The following is a 16,989-nucleotide window of genomic DNA, read 5'->3' on the forward strand; positions in this document are numbered from 1 at the left end:
TAATATTTACTGTATTTTATACCAAAACTCGCCATTAAAGGGAGCTGTAGTATCATAGAAATATATTACTATAATATAACATTTAAAATATACACTTAAAGAGGTGAACCTGCACTCTCTCGTTGCTCTGTTTTAGTTTTGATATTAGTTGTTTAGTAGCAGGACTCAATGTGTTGGACATTTCTGAACTGTTGCAACCGAATCTTAACATACAGTTTGATTTCTGTCTTAAAATTTCCTTCAGATGTTTTTTATGTGAGTTTGTTCCTCTGGAAAGATATAAACAGCCCCTTTTGCTCAGTAACCATCATCGTACTCGTTCTGTGCCTGTTGCCGGGCCAACATGGCCTGGATGAGAGCGCTGGAGCCAGAAGGATCTGGGTTCTGCAGCGGAGCAGGGGTCCACTGACTCCTCTCCTCTTCGTCGGCTCTCTGCCTGGCTTGCATGACTTGAATCATAACACTTGACACCGGTGACGCCAGGTCCAGGTGATCATCGTTTCCATCCTCTGCTCTCAGTCTGGCCTCCATGGCCTGTGTGACAGCGTCCGGTCTGTTGACGGGGTTTGTTTCATTAAAATCAGTTGTACTCCAGTAGTCATCCCGCTCATCGTTCTGAGATCTCTGCCTGGCTGCCATGGCCTGGTCAAGTGGGTTGAACGATGAAGGATGCTCATCAGACATCTGGTAAAAGTCTTCATTTTGTCTTTCAGCTCTCTGGCGGGCCAACAAAGCCTGTGTAGTGGCACTGGATGTGGAAATGTCAGAGGGAACAGAAACTCCACAAAAGTTTTGTCTCTGCTCCTCTTCCTCAAGCTGCTGGCGAGCAAGTAAAACCTGAACCATGGCGTTTGAGTTGGACTGACTTCCCGAGGAGAGGCCACCTGAGCGTCGCCTTGATGGCTGAAGAAGACAAACAAAATCTTGAGTAAAGGTCAGAGACGTTGATGGAAATTATCAGAAATGCATTTTCAAAACAGACCTTTTGTTGCATTATAGGTTTGGCAGTGATTTGAGGGTGAGAATTCTGGAGATCTTGTAGTCTCTCTAGCAAGAAGGACTTGTCTTTTCCCTCCTGGCGATGAAACAAATATAATCAGAATTAAATAGTGATGGATGTGCTAATGAGAAACAGTCTGGAAGTATTTTGGAGCAAACTCACGTTTACAATCTGCTGTTGGAGCAGACGGATGAGCTCCTTGCGGCCTTGAATGAGTTGCCAAAAGATGTAAATGATGACACTGAGGGACATAAAACGGATCAGGACAATAAATTCAATGATTATATGAAGATCTGAAAAATCTCCTATATCACACATTGAAGCTGTTCATAAATTAGAGGCCTGGAAATCCTTTTATACCAACGTTATGGACTAAGATGTTGAGAAATTATGGTGTTATGGCTGGTTTGGTCAAAACTAAAAAATAAAATTCGGCCCAATCTCATGCAATGAAACAAGATGTTATATTCAAAGTAGGTGTCAAGGACTCCCAGTTACCATAACACTAAATTTCAGGTTAATATCTGTAAAATGGACTGAGCTATAGCCATTTTATCAGATGTTGCAGCCGTCTTGAATTGAGTTGACTCTGCAGATGTACATCCAATAATTACTTTCTGTAAGTTGAAATAAACCCCCAAAACATTATCGGCTGCCTTTTGCATTTCAGCAGTGGCCATAAGAAACAAATAAACGGTACAAGGCTGGCTCAAGCACAGCACAACTAATGCAGGTCTTGTGATAGACACATACATGATGATGAGCGTGAGGAGAAAGTAGAAGAGTTCACTCCTGATGATGTTTTCGTAGATCCACACAACCCAGTCAGATGTATGAATTTGTTTTAAATGGCTGATCCAGATTTCCACCACGCTGAAGGTTTTGTTGAGTCCTTGGAAAGGTCCACACTGCTCTGAGGGGGTCAGACTAAGAAGCAGGACAAGAACACAAATAAGAAAAGTCGGTAACACTTTACAATAACGTGCACAAAATTTGATTAACTACTAGGAAACGCCTCAGTGACGAATCAGGATTTAATGGGTAGTTAACCAGTACTTACTGGGGAACACACAGCCTAGCCTTATTAGGGGACTACTGGTTTGTTACCACAGAAACAGAGGGGAAATTCCCCATGTGAGTTCTGAACAAACCCTGCACCAGTGAGGTCACTCGTAATCGTCAAAAACCTGTTTCCTAGTGATTACTGGTTTTATTGGATTTTCTCTTTTGTAAACCTGTTGATGAAATACATTATCAATTTCGTAATCTTGTACTGCTGTCAACGTAACTATGTCTGACTATCACTTACTGAGTACCAAATCATTACCTGGCTATTATTTTGTTCACTGGTGTAGTGAAGCATCATACCGAGTACTTACTGAGGAACCAATCAATACTTAATCATTGTCTGACCATTACCAGTTTGTTCCTGTGATAACAAACCAGTAGTCCCTCAATAAAGCTTGTCTGTGTGTTCCCCAGTAAGTATTGGTTAACTACCCATTAGCTCCTGATTCGTTCCTTTTTGGTTTCCTTGTAACTACCCATTAGTTCTTTATTAGTTCCTCTTCATTTACAAAGTAACTAACCAGTAGTCCCTTAATAAGGCTTGGCTGTGTGTTCCCCAGTAAGTACTGGTTAACTACCCATTAGCTCCTGATTTGTTCCTGATTTGTTCCTGAGGTGTTCCCTAGTAGCTAATCAAATTTTGTGTATCTTATTGTAAAGTGTTACCGGAAAGTCTTATTTTTGCTGTCTCTAAGCAGCTCACATTAAAGCTCTCTTACTTCCACGCATACGCGACCATCGACAGGGCTCCCACAAAGAAAGGGAAGAAGAGGAGAACGATGAAGATGGTTTGCATCTGAGCTGCTCTGCTTGACTGCCGCGGAGGCTGGCAGTTCTGGGTCAGGCTGACCTGTGAGGAGAGAAGAGGTTGGCAAAAATAAACATGATTAATCCTATATGCACACATGCAGACGCCATTTTTCTTTTGGGCTAAACGTCATTACGGCTGAGAAAACATCACATTTATTTCAGACTACAATGGAAAATGTGACAGGTTTGAACAGAGAGGCTTTAAAGGCTCTCAGCATGTCCACAAAGCAACCATGCTGGATCAAATTGCAAATCATACAAGGAGAAGTCATCTAATTTTCTAAGACCGACAGAGTTAATACAATTTCCTCCGATTGATTAACTTCATAAGAACTCAGCTGACCTTTCCAGAACAGGTAAAATAAAGCATTTTGTCTATGTAATGAAAGGCTTTGAATTAATTATTGACTTTAGTGAACAATTAGAGAAACATGAGCCCTAAAGAAGATATGGGGTAGCTCTAACAGTAGTGGCATTGTATCTGGCTTTATTAAAGCAGAAGGTCATCAAGGTTTGCCTCAAAGGTTCCATACCATACCATTTTATTTATAAAGCACTTAAAACAGCGACAAGGCCAACCAAAGTGCTGTACAGACAGAACAACAGACAACACAAAAGCAATATACAAAATGAAGTAAATCAGAATAAAGACATAAAAACGATGCAGATGATAAATATGACGACTAACCAGTGTGAAGCGTACAGGTTCAAAACACAGATCATCTGGTGTTGAAAGCTACTGAATAATAGTGAGTTTTTAAACGGGATTTGAAAACCGAGAGGGAGGGGGCCTGTCTGACAAGCACAGGTAACTCGTTCCAAAGTCTTGGTCCTGCTACAGAGAAGGCCCTGTCACCTCTGCGCTTAAGACAAGTTCCTGGAACTGTCTGGAGCAACTGGTCCGCTGACCTCAGGGAACGTGGTGGGACATACGGCTGTAGCAAATCAGAGTGAGGGGGGGGGGGGGGTGGCGAAACTGTTCAGCGATTTGTAGACATACAGGAGTATTTTGAATTGAATTTGAAGGTGAACCGGTAGCCAGTGCAGTGAGGCCAAAACTAGTATAATGTGCTCTCTTTTGCCTGTACTGGTTAAAAATTGGGCTGCTGCATTCTGGACCAGTTGTAGTCGTGCAATGGAGGTTTGACTGATACCAAACAGGAGTGAATTGCAGTAATCAAGCCTAGATGTAATGAATGCATGTATTACTGTCTCCAGGTTATTTTTGGACAATATGGGCTTCAGTTTAGACAGCCGCCTCAGATGGAAGAAACATGATTTAACAATCATGTCTACATGACTGTTAAGGTTCAGATCAGACAGTTACCTTTTTTAAGTAAAACAAGATGAAGAATTTTACAATCTGGATCGCAGGCAGCAGAGGAGAAAAGTAGATTCCAATCCTGTCGGGAAAAGGAAAAATATGTCAAAATATATCTTTAAAATGTAAATCTGTAGTTTTACATGTGTTTAGAGGTCGCCTCAGATACTTTTACATTCCATAATAAGTGTCAAATGTGTTTTTACCAGGCTAGAGTCTGAGCATAGATGAGATCAAGAACATTTTTGGCTACATCAAACTCCGGCACCCCAAGACGTGGTTGAAGTTTAGTCCCAATGATACTGTTTTGAAAGAAATGCAAAGTCAGATTAACAAATCTTTTCATATTTCGGTAAATGTGCATTTTTATTGTATTTTAATTGGAACAGCTGAACTCACTTGCTAAGAAATTCTCCAAAGAATGATCCCAACATCAGAAAAAGGAAATCAAAAACGACCAGGCGGTACAAAGCCTGTCCCACCATGGACTCCCAACACTGAGAGCAAAAACAAGTTAGGAGTTAACTCATACCTCGTGGTCTATATGACAAGACATTAAAGGTTGTTTTCAAAAACGTACCGAAAATTTCCCAGGTACCACATTCATCCAGTAGTAACATAAAACACCCAGGATGGAAATCCTGAGCAACACATTTCTGTTGTTGGAGAAACAAAAAACATGGCTGTAACTAAAATATCTCATGAACCACTGAACACGTTTGAATGAAATTAACAGAAAGTAAACATTGTGTGTGCATCTATAACTGATTAACTTATGGAGTCAACCTGACTCAAGATGGCTGCCACAGATAACTATTAGACCACATGTATGTACAGTATGTCAGTCAGTCTGAGTGAACTAAGATTTGGTTTGGTGGCTGCTGAGACTGATCTCGAACATATGTTCTGAATTTAGCAAATTACATGTGCTCTTTGTTTAAAACTTTGCCATCACCTATTTGGAATCAACTCTGACAGTCTGTTACCAAAATATTTCATGAACCATTGGACAGTTTTAAAGAAACTTTTGGAAAGCAATCATTGGATGTACCTTGAAAACTGGAGAACCTTATACCAAAGTCGATAACCGAACAAGCCATCTGACATTAGAAAATCCCAGAAGGCTATAATTCAGTCAGTTTTACAGATATTGTGCTGAAATATGGTGTGACTGGAGCTGAGGGTCATTCACCACACATATTCAGAGGGCTACACACTGGATACAATCTTTTTTTTAAAAACTTTATTATCACCAGTTGTGGTTAACCCTGTTTATAATCAACAGATTAACATCTACCTCAAGTTCAAGAATCTTTATTATCCCCAAGAGCAATTTGTTTCACAGCCAGTAAGCATAAAACATCTATACTAGACAAGACAATGAGACATTAAAACAGTACAGAGATCATCCTCATTATTTGAGAAGCCTGATCACTACAGGGATGAATGAGTGTTTCAGTCTGTTCATCCTACATCTGTGCAGCAGATATCTGCGTACAGATGGAAGCAACCTGGACTCACCATGGAGTGGATGAACAGGATCTGCCAGAATCAGCCTGGCCTTGTTCACTGACTTCGCCTTTTGTAGGTCACTGAGGCTCTATAGGGCTATGCCAGGAGTTTTGCTGCACATTCTAACAATCCCTGAGAGTTTGTTCCTGTTTTTGCATGTCATCTGGTTACCCTTCAGAGTCAGATCAAATCACGATGGCCGCTACAGCTAACAGACTTTAGCCAACACCAAAATGGCTATAATTCAGTCAGTTTTACAGATGTCAAGCTAAAATTTAATGTGCTAGTAGGGGAAAGTCATTCACAATACAATCTGAACCTAGACATTATGTTTAAGGTTTGATCAGAATGTTTTCATCTTAAGTATCAACTCACGATTTTAGTCTACAATTCAGACAAGAAAGATAGGGCCAATACGATTATTTTTAGCTACATGACATTCATCCATCCATTTTCTTTACCCGTTTATTCCATTTTGGGTCAGGGGGGTCGCTGGTGCCCATGTCCAGCAGTCACTGTGCGAGGGGCGGGGTACACCCTGGACAGGTCGCAAGTCCATCACAGGGCCACATAGAGACAAACGAGACAAACAACCATTCACTCTCTCACTCACACCTAGGGACAAATTAGAGTTACCAATCAGTCTAACATGCATGTTTTTGGTCTGTGGGAGGAAACTGGAGTACCCAGAGAAAACCAATGGATGATGCATAGAGAATGCCCCCTCACCCCCACCCCTGGGCCGAGATTCAATCCAATGACCTCAGTGAGAGAGGTGGCAGCTCTACTAACTGCATATCAGATATTCACATGAATCCCTGTCATCTCACCTAAGCAACAGGGCATAAATCTGGCTGCGAGGGTTGGAGTACTGCTCATATTTATTGAAGAGAGAGAAGAAGAGCGGAATGACCATGTTCATCAATGACACCACAAACGGAACCAGGAGTGTCTTTGCCTCATTAAGCAGAGACCAGGGTCCAGAGTCTACTGCCTGCTGTAAAGACACAAACCAAGATAATGACAATGTCTACGTACCAACTCTGACCTTCTTGAAAATGTCAGGACACATTACTTTCAGTGAGTTTATGACGCACGCTAACAAAAACAAAACAAATAATTTAGCATGCCATAAAGTATTATGTGCAGTTTCTCGTAACCTTCAACTGTACATGCCTTTACTGTAAAATGTGACTGGTTTTACCAGCAAAAAGAATTAGTACTTAGATACTTTGTTCTTACTTGCTTCCATACTTTATGTGAATAAAGTGGTTCAATTCAACATTGTCAGAGTTTAAATAAACTTGTCTTGTACCTTTTGCTCGTACTGGCAGAGGTAGAAGATGCTGGCTCCACAGCCAAAAGCCAGACTGGTGGAGAGAAACCAGCAACCAAAGTAAATCCCATAGTGTTCCAATTTTTCAGAAAGTGTTAGCTGCTTTGTCTGGTATTTTTCTGATAAAGATTCCTGAAAAAGTAACAAGAGGACAAACATTCTATGGACATATGACTGAAATTAAAATCAGAATTTTATTAATATAGCTAATTATTTTTAAATTAAAAAAAAGCCTTTAAATGCAAATTTACTACCCCAACTCTGTCAGCTGGGTTGAATAAAATTTACATAACTTAATTGGTGATTTGACACTTTATCCATGCTGCTGATTTCTTGCCTTTAAGCTGCTGTATTCATATCCATCTGCTCACAACAGACTCATGTTCAGGCTGCTGTTTAACGTATTGTTGCCATCAAATTCAAAATTACTTTATTTTTTGCCCCCAAATGGTACAAATCTTTATTTAAAAAAGTTTAAATGATTTTTGTGTTCTATTGTGAATAAAATAAGGGTTTTATGAAATTAGCAAATACAGTATATGGTAAGTATTCTGCTTTTATTCATAGTTTATATAACATAACAACATTGTCAAAAATGAGATTTTATTTATTACATGCCAAAGATAGGTTTGAATGACAGAAACAGTCACCTTGAGTTGGACACGAAGATTGCTCTTGCACAGTCTGACTGCTCGTTCGTTGGTTATACTAAAATTCCAGCTGCACAGAAGCTGCCATGCACTGTTCGAAGCTGGGTCTGCTGGTGCATAGTTCTTCTTGAATGAGCTTGCCATGCTGCAAGAGGATAAAAATGAACGTCAATTAAAAAAAAGAACTACGGCACACAACAAAGAAATCTGGAAAGTCGTGCAAAAGTACTGAATGAAATGAACAACCTAAAAATGAGCACAATCCCACACAGCACCATGTAGACAGCAATGGTGAAGAAATAGGCCAGCTGCAGATTGTAATCCACCAGACCCCTTAGAGTTTCATTACTGTAGCCACCATAGTACATAACAGTATAGTTGAAGTAACCCTAAAAAACAACAAATATGTTAACAACAGTCTCAGTAAGACTTTATTTTATTTTTTTGAGGTTTTAATAAAGCTCTTATAAAGCCCTAATGGTATTAATGTTACAAAAAAAACAGCAGATAGAGGACCATTTTGTGGGAGCATACCAAATTAAATTTTTTATTCACTCTTTATAAATTATTTTTCGTTTACTGCAACACTGACTGAGATATACATTCCACTTTTAATTTATTGACAATTAAAAATGCTTTACATTAAACTATGATGGAAAACAGAACTATTTTTGATGCAGCTCTGTAGAGATGTACAGAAATCTCATGAGCTTTTGTCCACTTACGGCTCCGGTCAGTAACTCCAGCCCTCTGAAGCTCACGTTTGAAGGTATGTTGGGTGAAAGGTCATGAACAAGCAGTGGAATGGTGATAAAACCAAAGTTGACCAAGAAAGAGAAAACGTTGAACATCAGAAGCCACTTGAGGAACACAAAATAGGTGAGAACACTGGAGCCAAATTTGCCTCCAATCTCTTTCATGATGCCGTGCCACAGTTCCAGAGTCTGCCTGGCTGACTGTATACCGTAAGCACACCTTCGAAAAGACTGAAAGAACAGGAACGCATAGCCTCATCATACATTCGCTGGTTTTGACTTGTCAAGTGTTGCTGCGAGCGCTCACCAGTGAAATATTTTTGGAGCAATCTGTGAAACGTCTCAAGTGGTGAGATTGTTTAGAAGACTTGAACGCTGTTAATTGTCGCCTGTGAAAATAAGATACAATGGAAGAGGAGTATTTAATAAATTCCACAAAATAACAATCTAATGTTTAAATTAATACAAAATTCTTATAAACATTTTTTAAAGAAATATGAAAGCTATGTGTGCACTTATGTTTCCTGCTGGTTTCCCTTTCCTGCTTGCTCTCGAAGACGGCGGACGTTTTCCCTCCCTCACTTGCTTCCCTCCTGCTTATTCTTTGTCCTGTGAACCCTGTCAGAGCCTCTCTTTTCATATCTTCAAAATTGTAAATTATGGATCTGGTCAGCTGGTCTCTTAACGCAATTGATCATTTTTTTCTCGACGAGAAGACAGGGCGAAGGAGAGCCCTCTTGTCCTGATGGGACACTTGCAGCTGGATACACAATGGATTCTTGGGGGCAGTATTGTCTATTGAGGATGTAGAAGATGTGCACATACCGTAATTGGATTTATGATAACAGGATTTCTGCTTTTTGGAGTTGGCGGCTACCTGGCATATCAACAAATGCAGAAAACGTTGGCCGCTGTTCTGGCCATTGTAAGGCTGCCTGGCTTGTGTGAAGGAATGTGCCAAGTGGTAAGCACTCAGACTCAGTTACTGTATAAGATGAGCCATAAACTGGACGTGATTTCTGAGAATCGCACTGGAAAGTCGTGCAAAATTATCAAATGAAATGACCACTTGCGGCTCCTGAAACTTGCTGTAGGGAAGGAATCAACCTTGGAAAAGCTACAAGCTCGGCCCGGTGATGTTGACTACAAAATTTGGCTGTTTGGAGTCACCATTGAGATGTACCAGTAGAATTATGAAGGCAGACAGAAATCAAGCAGAGTCTGCCTGACCCAAAATAATTTTTATCATGACTCCGCCGCTTGGCCTTGAATTAGCCAACTATCTCAAACGCTCCTGGATGTTTATGTGAACAAGAAGCTCTGCTGCCCCCATCCCCTACCTGCTCCCTTCCCGAGGACATCTGTGGACCTGTATCAGAGCTGAGCCGAGTGATAGACAATGCACCATTTCTTATCAGGACTATGGAACTATCAGGCAGTGGCCACGGCCAATTCATCGCATTCAACGGCCTTTTCATGCATAAATGTATTATGATGTCATCAGTATGTAGCTTTTTCTGTACTGGGGTCTTTTTTTGCAACTTTCACACTGTGTCCCGTCTAGGACACAGTGCGAGATATGAATTTTTTATACTTCTCCTCGTGTTTCTCTTTTCCTTATCTAAACGAAAAGAGCAGTGCCTCTCGAGGCCACGGTCTCAGTCATCTCCATCTCCCCATGTCTGTTGTTTATGTTTTCTCCAACGGGCTGTGCTGAAATGTAATTTTGTTGTGCTTCGGGGCAATAACAATAAAGCTGATTCTGATTCTGTACATATACTGGATATGCTCTCTCACACAAATGAGCCACAGCATTAACCCCACCACACACGAGGTAAATAACTTAGATTGACTGCCTTTTTTACTTCTTAGACCATAACATTCAACTTACACTGAGCACAGCCAAGTGTTATTAAGCTGGGATGAAATCTTTCAACCCACCATATATGTTTCTTCTCTTCAAAACTCATTGGAAGCTCCCGAATCTGACGTATTTGTTCTCGAGTTGACAGAGCAATGAGTTCCTTGACGAGGTTTTGTTCCTCTGTCAGTGATGAAAGGACAAGAAAAGTAGTCTTTTAACCTCTCAAGAGTCACCAGTCCATATGGACATCAGATGTCACTTTTCTTGAATGCAATCAAACACCAGTGATGGGTCATTACCGTTTTCCACCTCCCTCCTTATAACCTCCTCTGTGAAAGTAGTGCAGGCTGGATCAGTGTTGGGAAACATGCTCATCCTTCTCATTGCAATTCCTCTCCATCTCATTGTCATGTTGCCTGAATAAACACACAGTGGTATCCAACAAAGTTAAGTCAGGTCCTCTGGACGGTTTCTTTTTTGTTGAAACGTTTCATCTTTCATCCAAAAGACTTCATCAGTCCGAGGAGCCACAACAAACAGTCTCATAAGTAGCACACTCACATAGTGAGCCAACCAGTTTGCTGGTGATAAGATGGCTTCTGGAGTCTGCCCTCTCCCCCTTCGACTCGTCTGAGGCAGCTATGGCCAAAGTGGTTCAAAACATCAAACGTGCTCAATATTCCCGGTAAAGCAGTAGTAGCAGCTGTTTTAAATCTGTTGGGTCTTAGATTGGGTTGGTTTGACCAAATCATGGATCAAAAGATTTGAACCACTATCATTTTTAACCATCCAGAAGGTTAAGCCAGAAGTTGACAAAACTGAATTCAATTGGACCTCTGCTTTAAGAAGTAAAATGTAAAACAGTAAAATGTACTTCCAAAAGGATGGTCAACCTGTTTGGCATTGTTAATACCTTGAGTTTGTACTAGACTGTGAATTTGGTTTCCTAGTTGATGCTGTAGTTGGTTGATACTAATACAAGCTAACATCAGCTAGCTAGCACAAACCCAAGTTATAATTATTAAATCACCCAGATTTTGGGTTGTTCTTATTAGTGGTTGTAATTCCACAAATTAATCAGTTTAACCCAGTTTTGGGGTATAACTTAACTTAAGATGCTTGCTTAAACTAATTATCAAACCAAGCTGAGATAAAACTACCAAGATTTAGCTAAGCGATTTAGGAATGCATTGTTGTAACTCAACACTTTTCAGTGTGGGGCCTGGCCATTTTAACTTTTTCAAACTGTGCATAAGAAAAATTACACAGCTACATAACACTTATTATCATTTCATCTTCATGTATTACTGAAGCTGGGAATATCACTGTGCAGATACAGCTGCAGATTACTGTGTCATGTGTATCAATAATGTGGTGAAATCACAAAATAGGACAACCTAAAATTATTTTTAGCTGGATGCTAGCTTTATGCTTGTTTTTCGACTTGTCCAATAGCCACAAGACAAAAGAGGCTGGTTATTGTATTGTTGTTTTTTTCTGTGTGTGTGTGTGCAAGCTTGTCTGCACTTATATCTGTCAGATAGAAAAATGTTGTATGAACTACAAAACAACTTTTGTTGAAATTCTCAAAACATTATCATTGAGTGTATAGCTACAAATATACATATATTTTGGTGTCAGCCTGATTAAAGATGGCCACCAGCAACCTTTGCAAATGCAAAATGACTGTAACTCAACCAGTATGACAGAAATTAAGCTAAAATTTGCTGTTGTGGTAGCTGATTATTATACCCAACACATATTCTGAGGGCTAACAAATTGCATGAGATCTTTGTTTTAAACTTTACTGACAGTTGTTAAAGTCAACTATGTCTGTTTAGCAAATGATCTCATGAACAACGAGACCAATTTGAATGAAATTTGCAACAAGTAATCATTGGATAAATTGATTTGATTGATTAACGTTTAGAGTTAACCCAGCCCAGCATGCCACCACAGCTATCTGACCTTTGAAAATACAAAAGTGGTTATAACTTAGTACATTTTACTTATGTTAAGTTTAAGTGTGGTTTCAGCTGAGGCCCAGCTGCAGGGTTTATACTTTAATTGTTGTAAAAATAAATAAATAAATAAAAATAAACAATTATATGAGAACATGCTCAACATTATTTTTAAGATTTGTCCCAAACAACTAGCGGTATATACTTTTTTACTCACCATAATGGGATCTTAAATTAAAACTTTGGCATGAACAAGCAGCATGGGATAGAGCTGTAAAATTTGTATTTATTATCTATTAAACAAATTTCCTAACAAATGTAAAAAGATTTACTGCATTCTTTATTGTAATTTTTTTACCGGATTTATCAAACATGCTGCATGCATGGTCGTGCATTAAATGGTACGTTTAGCTGCTTTATTACAGCTTACAAAGGGCGCCAGATAAACTCTGATGCATTGTCAACTAAGTAAATAAATTACTAAAATAAAAAAGTTATTTAGAAATTTAAATTCAATCTCTGTGAACAATCATCTAAAATTCATCCATCCATCCATTTTCTTTACCCGTTTATTCCATTTTGGGTCACGGGGGTCACTGGTGCCCATGTCCAGCAATCACTGTGCGAGGGGCGGGGTACACCCTGGACGGGTCGCAAGTCCATCACAGGGCCACACAGAGACAAACGAGACAAACAACCATTCACTCTCTCACTCACACCTAGGGACAATTTAGAGTTACCAATCAGCCTAACATGCATGTTTTTGGTCTGTGGAGGAAACCGGAGTACCCGGAGAAAACCCACGCATGCACGGAGAGAACATGCAAACTCCACCCAGAAAGGCCCCCGGACCGGGATTTGAACCAGGGACCTGCTAGCTGAGAGGCAGCAGCTCTACCAGTTGCGCCACCGTGCTGCCCTCTAAAATTCATATTAAACATAATTTAAAGCTTCTAAAAGAAATGTTCTAAAGAAAAGAAAGATACACCACTAATAAATAAATAAATAAAAAGTATCCCTAATTGTAAGAATTTGTAATACAGCTTAATAAATGTGGCATCCAAATGTCTGACAACAAAATGCTGTATGACCACAAGCTTTAGCTTCATGTATACCCACCAGTAAAAGCTCAAACTTATATTTCTCTCTCAGTTTCCTTGTTCTTGTTGTTCTTGTCTGAACCTATCCATTAATGATTATCTAATGTGACTTTCTTAGTTGATTTATAACCCACGTCTGTCTTTTGTGATTTACTGTAGAGTTTTACTTGCTGACTCCACAACAATCAACAAGCTAAAGCCCCTCCTAAAAATAAACAAGGTAAAAAGAGTGAAGCGGTTCAACACTTACCTGACATTGAAGGCAGAGGTTGAACAGCTGCTGATAGTGAGTCATAGCGAGAATCACCGTCAGTTTGAAACGAGCCGTGATCTGAGATGTTTCGAAAAGTGAGGAGATGGAGAGGTATGATCAACAAAATGATCACTTAGCAACATAGACGCAACTCCACTTGGCAAGAAGCCAACAAGCCATGCATTTTCTTATTATAGAATAAAGTGTATACCGTTTTACAAAATGGAAATGTGTCATTCAGTCAATAATTATAATCCTAGGACATGCATAATTTTTTTTTTAGGAAAAAAAACAAACTGCAATGCATAACACAGCCCGGTGCATACAGGAAACCTATATATGTACCTATTACTTTCCTGGTACTCACCAAGTACGTACTGGATACTTACAACAACTGGGCAGGATCATCAAGGGATTTGTTACCCTGTACTTACTAGGTACTTACCTTGTATTTACGTGGTATCTACGAGGACTAGGATGCATTGTGAAGTGACTTATTACCGTGTACTTTCATGGCAATTACATGGTACCCAACAAGTGAGTTATCAGTGCATACCCAGTAAGTACAAGGTATGCACTTGGTAGATATCTAGTACATTACTGGTGCATACTGTGCTATATTGTGTAATGTGTATTATGTACACAACTAAAAATGTGCTGACATTGCCAAAAACATTTGTTTGTGTATGTGTGTGTGTATGGCATCTATAACGCATACTGTAATATTTATGCCTTCAAAACAAAGAAGTAGTAGTGGAAAGTGAATGACACATTGTTGAATTTATGACAGTAAATAAAACAATAACTGTGGAAAAAATATATTATTTTGGCTCATACTATGAATTTTGATTTCCACGCTTGAAGATTCTTTGATGCTAATTTTTCACACACACACAAAAATCTTAAATTATTTTTAAAGCTTTGTGTGTCGAAAGATAATGAGCCTAAAAAAATCCTTGTCACTCATCACTCACTGAGGTTTTGCTGCCATGAAGCACTGTTTGAATCACTGCTGATTTGGCCCATCGGGATGCCTTCGCCCCCCCTCCAGCTCTCCTCCTGCCAGCCACTCCTGTGTGCTCCGTGCTCAGCATCACTTCTTAGGTCAACCCTGTCACCCCGCCATGCCATGTCTTCACTCGCATACGGGTTCGTATGGTGGGGTTTCCTGGAAGCCCTAAATGCCACAAAGAAGAAATGTTATGTTAAAAGGAAGAACAAGCTCTTACTCAGGTTGTATAGTTTGTGTTTATGATACTTATGAGCAGAAAGTTATCAGTTCAGGAAACAAACTGGAATTTAAAGTTCTGATTATAACGATGGCTACTCAGAAAAATCATAAAATATTCCAGTCAAAAACATTGGTACCACTTTACGATAAGGCTCCCCTTATAGATGGCTAATAAATAGTTTATAGATATGTTATTAAGTCCTCTATAAGCACTTTAAAAATCATTAATAATTGTTTATTATGCATTAATTAAGTGTTACAGAGAGATAAAACTGACCAGTTTCTTGCCAAATCTGTTCACCTATATATTTCATCTAGAGTTGTTATATTAAACTTTTCAGACTGCCTTGTAAGCACAATAAGCATTTGTAAACCTATTTTTTTAAGGATTTAATATTAGTTGTACATACTTATAATGCAGTGATAAAGTACAATGTGCTAAAAAAAATAGGTTTACAAATGCTTATTGTGCTTACAAGGTAGTAACTTAGTCTGAAATGTTTAATATAACAACTCTGGATGAAATAGGTGAACAGATTTGGCAAGAAACTGGTCAGTTTTGTCTCTGTCACCCTTAATTATTGCATAATAAGCAGTTACGTATTACTGGTTTATAAAGTGGTTATAAAGGAATTAATAACGTATCTATAAACTATTTATTAGCCATCTATAAGGGGAGCTGGAGAGCCTTATTGTAAAGTGGTACCAAAATGTTTTTTAACCACATAATAGTAGATTTATTAAAAACAGTTTAGAAAACTTGTGAATACATCTTTATCACCCACTGCCAAAAGACGAAGGCGGACAGTGATGCTGTTGCTCGTGATTGTTTGTCTCTTACTCTAAAACCTCTTGAAATGATGCACCAGGTGAAGCGTTGTGTTGTCTTTAAGGTTTGGCCGAAACGGCTGCAAGTTTTTCATTCCTTAATATAAAACTATCTAAATCTAAAACTTTAAGGAGGCAGTTGTGGGTGCTTCACCTCATCCACATTTTGATGTTGTCGGTACCGGGAGATAAACCGTTGATCTTCCGATCACAGGCCCACCTTCTCTAACCTCTGCGCCACCACTCCCCCTTTTGTTTAATTAAACATAAATAATTAACTTTAAATGTTTGACTTTTGTTATTTTTAACCATATTTTCTTTCAGGGGCTTTTTATTAGCAAGTGCAATGTTTTGTTGCGTTTAACACAACCACAAAAAAAGACGTGAAATATTATGGTTGTAGTATCCAGATGCATCTCAATAATCTAGGGAGAAAAATCTAAAAATGTCAAGTCGGGTCCTCTGGACAGGTTCAAAAACAAAACAAACAAACAAAAACTATGGTTATTAATTCATGTTCAAAACATTTGCACAGAAATAGGTCCAAACTCAAAATGAATTAAAACTATTACAATCTTGGATATTTACTGCTCAACATTCCTATACAGTACAGCACATACGCTTACGGGGGAAAATGTCTAATTGTAATACATGTAAAGATAAAATGGTTATAGATACCTTTTATCAATTTCCAGTGTTTCCGTGTCATGGTAGGCTGGGTTAAAAACTCCACTTGTACTGTAACTTGTCATGAGATCCTTCAAAACTGATCCTTTTCTTTCCCTTAGGAGTAACAGAAAAATAAAGTCTATTGAATGAACAAAAATGTGACACGTTTAATGTTTTCCTTGCAAGTATTTAGCCTTCGCTACTGATTTGCCCTCATTGAGCGTCCAGCCTAAACAAGCTGCATCACTCCTTTAAGCCAAGTGATTTTAGAGTGACAGCTAAATTATTGGAGAGAAGCGAGTGTAATTTAATCTTTTTCTATGCCCTCACTTGTTCATCATTAATTCATTCAGGAGGTTTAGTTTCTGCCACAAGCTGGAGCAAACACATTCAGACAGTTCAGGTAGAGAGAAAACAACATAATGCCGTGGACAAATGAGATAAAGGTTCACACAGAATTGTTTTTTTTTTGTAAAAATCTGTTTTGGTATTAAATGAACAGCTTACCTTAGTGAGATTTAACGGGAAGACGATGGAAAGATAGCTGTCTTACCAGCAAGCACCTCAGAACTGTTACATGTAGAGAGTGAAAAAGCGAATGACTCTCTACCTACCAGGAAGTTAAGCTGAG

The 16,989-nt window shown here is 39.0% G+C and overlaps 1 protein-coding gene across 1 annotated transcript; it reads right to left on the reverse strand.

The window, feature by feature from the left end:
* Window positions 1-297: 297 nt before the first annotated feature.
* tmc5 (transmembrane channel like 5) lies at window positions 298-16,480 on the reverse strand. The gene is made up of 20 exons (XM_037690270.1): window positions 16,368-16,480; window positions 14,605-14,807; window positions 13,628-13,708; window positions 10,616-10,732; window positions 10,394-10,496; window positions 8,760-8,841; window positions 8,423-8,683; window positions 7,944-8,086; window positions 7,698-7,842; window positions 7,027-7,179; window positions 6,542-6,705; window positions 4,780-4,855; window positions 4,599-4,696; window positions 4,406-4,501; window positions 4,206-4,281; window positions 2,788-2,918; window positions 1,754-1,927; window positions 1,163-1,241; window positions 983-1,075; window positions 298-903 (listed from the first exon to the last, which is right to left on the reverse strand). Exons 1-20 carry the CDS (start codon window positions 16,439-16,441, stop codon window positions 298-300), a joined length of 2,955 nt encoding a protein of 984 aa, XP_037546198.1. The 5' UTR covers window positions 16,442-16,480.
* Between the last annotated feature and the right edge of the window lie 509 nt (window positions 16,481-16,989).

Source organism: Nematolebias whitei, chromosome 16 (assembly GCF_014905685.2).
Source record: "Nematolebias whitei isolate Nwh7 chromosome 16, NemWhi1, whole genome shotgun sequence".
NCBI classification, from domain to species: Eukaryota; Metazoa; Chordata; class Actinopteri; order Cyprinodontiformes; family Rivulidae; genus Nematolebias; species Nematolebias whitei.